The sequence below is a fragment of the Malurus melanocephalus genome, unplaced genomic scaffold (assembly GCF_030028575.1).
Source record: "Malurus melanocephalus ecotype Western Australia unplaced genomic scaffold, MMel_1.1 scaffold_3253, whole genome shotgun sequence".
In the NCBI taxonomy this organism is placed as follows: Eukaryota; Metazoa; Chordata; class Aves; order Passeriformes; family Maluridae; genus Malurus; species Malurus melanocephalus.
In genome coordinates, this window is record NW_026626485.1 from 3,447 (window position 1) to 6,868 (window position 3,422).

General features: G+C 55.7%; 1 protein-coding gene across 1 annotated transcript in view; it reads right to left on the bottom strand.

Annotated features, from left to right (window-relative positions):
* LOC130588071 (dual specificity mitogen-activated protein kinase kinase 7-like) overlaps window positions 1–3,417 on the bottom strand; it is a gene marked incomplete at both ends in the record, with an annotated part of 6,857 nt that extends 3,440 nt beyond the window's left edge. Inside the window, 2 exons of the mRNA XM_057389026.1 lie at window positions 2,816–2,876; window positions 3,272–3,417. Of these exons, the coding sequence (XP_057245009.1) occupies window positions 2,816–2,876; window positions 3,272–3,417 (207 nt within the window). The remainder of the gene's footprint in view (window positions 1–2,815; window positions 2,877–3,271) is intronic.
* Window positions 3,418–3,422: the final 5 nt, after the last annotated feature.

The following is a 3,422-nucleotide window of genomic DNA, read 5'->3' on the forward strand; positions in this document are numbered from 1 at the left end:
GGGATGGACTGGGATATACTGGGAATGGACTGGGAGGGACTGGGATGGACTGGGATGGACTGGGATGGACTGGGAGGGACTGGGATGTACTGGGATCAAACTGGGATGGACTGGGATGGACTGGGATGGGATTGGGATGGACTGGGATGGAGAGTTGTTGCCTCCCCAGGTACCCCCAAGTGTGTCCCATCCCCCCAGGTGTATCTCAGGTGTATCTGTGCTATCCCAGGTGTGTCCCCAATGTCCCCAGGTGTCCCCATTGTCCCCAGGATGTCCCCAATGTCCCCAGGTCTCACATTGGTGATGAAGGTGCCGAAGCACTGCACGATGTAGGGGCAGTCGTGGCTCCCCTGTTGTCTATGTTTATCCCAGGTGTATCTGTGTTATCTCAGGTGTGTCTGTGCTATCCCAGGTGTGTCCCCATTGTCCCCAGGTGTCCCCGTGTCTCACGTTGGTGATGAAGGTGCCGAAGCACTGCACGATGCAGGGGCAGTCGTGGCTCCCCCGTTCTCTGTGTGTGTCTGTGCTATCTCAGGTGTATCTCAGGTGTGTCTGTGCTATCTCAGGTGTGTCCCCATTGTCCCCAGCTGTCCCCAGGATGTCCCCAATGTCCCCAGGATGTCCCCAATGTCCCCGTGTCTCACGTTGGTGATGAAGGTGCCGAAGCACTGCACGATGTAGAGGCAGTCGTGGCTCCCCATTCTCTGTGTGTGTCTGTGCTATCTCAGGTGTATCTCAGGTGTATCTATGATATCTCAGGTGTATCTCAGGTGTGTCTGTCCCTGTCCCCCATGTCCCCAGGATGTCCTCAATGTCCCCAATGCTCACGTTGGTGATGAAGGTGCCGAAGCACTGCACGATGTAGGGGCAGTCGTGGCTCTGCTGTTCTCTATATTTATCAGTGCTATCTCAGGTGTATCTGTGCTATCTCAGGTGTGTCCCCAATGTCCCCAGGATGTCCCCAGGATGTCCCCATTGTCCCCAGGTGTGTCCCCAATGTCCCCATTGTCCCCATTTCTCACATTAGTGATGAAGGTGCCGAAGCACTGCACGATGTAGGGGCAGTCGTGGCTCTGCTGTTCTCTATGTTTATCTATGATATCTCAGGTGTGTCTGTACTATCCCAGGTGTGTCCCCATTGTCCCCAATGTCCCCAGGTGTGTCCCCAGGATGTCCCCAATGTGCCCATTTCTCACGTTGGTGATGAAGGTGCCGAAGCACTGCACGATGTAGGGGCACTCGTGGCTCCCATTCTCTATGTTTATCTCAGGTATATCTGTGATATCCCAGCTGTCCCCAGGTGTGTCCCCAATGTCCCCAGGATGTCCCCAATGTCCCCAGGATGTCCCCAATGTCCCCATGTCTCACGTTGGTGATGAAGGTGCCGAAGCACTGCACGGTGTAGGGGCAGTCGTGGCTCTGCTGTTCTCTATGTTTATCAGTGCTATCTCAGGTGTATCCCAGGTGTGTCTGTGCTATCTCAGGTGTGTCTGTCACTGTCCCCAATGTCCCCAGGATGTCCCCAATGTCCCCAGGTGTCCCCATTTCTCACGTTGGTGATGAAGGTGCCGAAGCACTGCACGATGTAGGGGCACTCGTGGCTCCCCCGTTCTCTGTGTGTGTCTGTGATATCCCAGGTGTATCTCAGGTGTGTCTGTGCTATCTCAGGTGTGTCCCCATTGTCCCCAGCTGTCCCCAGGATGTCCCCAGGATGTCCCCATTGTCCCCGTGTCTCACGTTGGTGATGAAGGTGCCGAAGCACTGCACGGTGTAGGGGCAGTCATGGCTCCCCCGTTCTCTGTGTGTATCTGTGTTATCTCAGGTGTGTCTGTGTTATCTCAGGTGTGTCTGTGTTATCTCAGGTGTGTCTGTGTTATCTCAGGTGTGTCTGTCCCTGTCCCCATTGTCCCCAGGTGTGTCTGTCACTGTCCCCAGGATGTCCCCATTGTCCCCAGGATGTCCCCAGGTCTCACGTTGGTGATGAAGGTGCCGAAGCACTGCACGGTGTAGGGGCAGTCGTGGCTCTGCTGCTCTCTGTGTGTGTCTGTGATATCCTGGGTGTATCCCATCCCCCCAGGGTGTATCTCAGCTGTCCCCAGGATGTCCCCAGGATGTCCCCAATGTCCCCGTGTCTCACGTTGGTGATGAAGGTGCCGAAGCACTGCACGGTGTAGGGGCAGTCGTGGCTCCCCTGTTCTCTGTGTGTGTCTGTGCTATCCCGGGTGTATCTCAGGTGTATCTATGATATCTCAGGTGTGTCCCCAATGTCCCCAGGATGTCCCCAATGTCCCCGTGTCTCACATTAGTGATGAAGGTGCCGAAGCACTGCACGATGTAGGGGCAGTCGTGGCTCCCCCATTCTCTATGTCTATCAGTGCTATCTCAGGTGTATCTGTGCTATCTCCGGTGTGTCCCCAGGATGTCCCCATTGTCCCCAGGTGTGTCCCCATTGTCCCCAGGATGTCCCCAGGTGTCCCCATTTCTCACATTAGTGATGAAGGTGCCGAAGCACTGCACGGTGTAGGGGCACTCGTGGCTCCCCCGTTCTCTATGTCTATCAGTGATATCCCGGGTGTATCTCAGGTGTATCTATGATATCTCAGGTGTATCTCAGGTGTGTCCCCATTGTCCCCAGGATGTCCCCAATGTCCCCAACACTCACATTAGTGATGAAGGTGCCGAAGCACTGCACGATGTAGGGGCAGTCGTGGCTCTGCTGTTCTCTGTATCTATCTGTGCTATCTCAGGTGTGTCCCCATTGTCCCCAATGTCCCCAGGTGTGTCCCCAATGTCCCCAGGTGTCCCCGTTTCTCACGTTGGTGATGAAGGTGCCGAAGCACTGCACGATGTAGGGGCAGTCGTGGCTCTGCTGCTCTCTATGTTTATCCCAGGTGTATCTGTGTTATCTCAGCTGTGTCAGTGCTATCTCAGGTGTGTCCCCAATGTCCCCAGGATGTCCCCATTGTCCCCAGGATGTCCCCAGGTGTCCCAAATGCTCACGTTGGTGATGAAGGTGCCGAAGCACTGCACGATGTAGGGGCAGTCGTGGCTCCCCCATTCTCTGTGTGTGTCTGTGCTATCTCAGGTGTATCTCAGGTGTATCTGTGCTATCTCAGGTGTGTCCTCATTGTCCCCAGGATGTCCCCAGGATGTCCCCAGCTGTCCCCAGGATGTCCCCAATGTCCCCAGGATGTCCCCAATGTCCCCAGGATGTCCCCATTGTCCCCAGGTGTGTCCCCAATGTCCCCAATGTCCCCAGGATGTCCCCAGCCTGTCCCCAATGTCCCCAGCGTGTCTCACATTGGTGATGAAGGTGCCGAAGCACTGCACGATGTAGGGGCAGTCGTGGCTCTTGAGCACCACGTCCAGGTCCATCAGGATCCGTTTGTTCTCCTCGCGGTTCCCCGAGCGACGCATTTGCT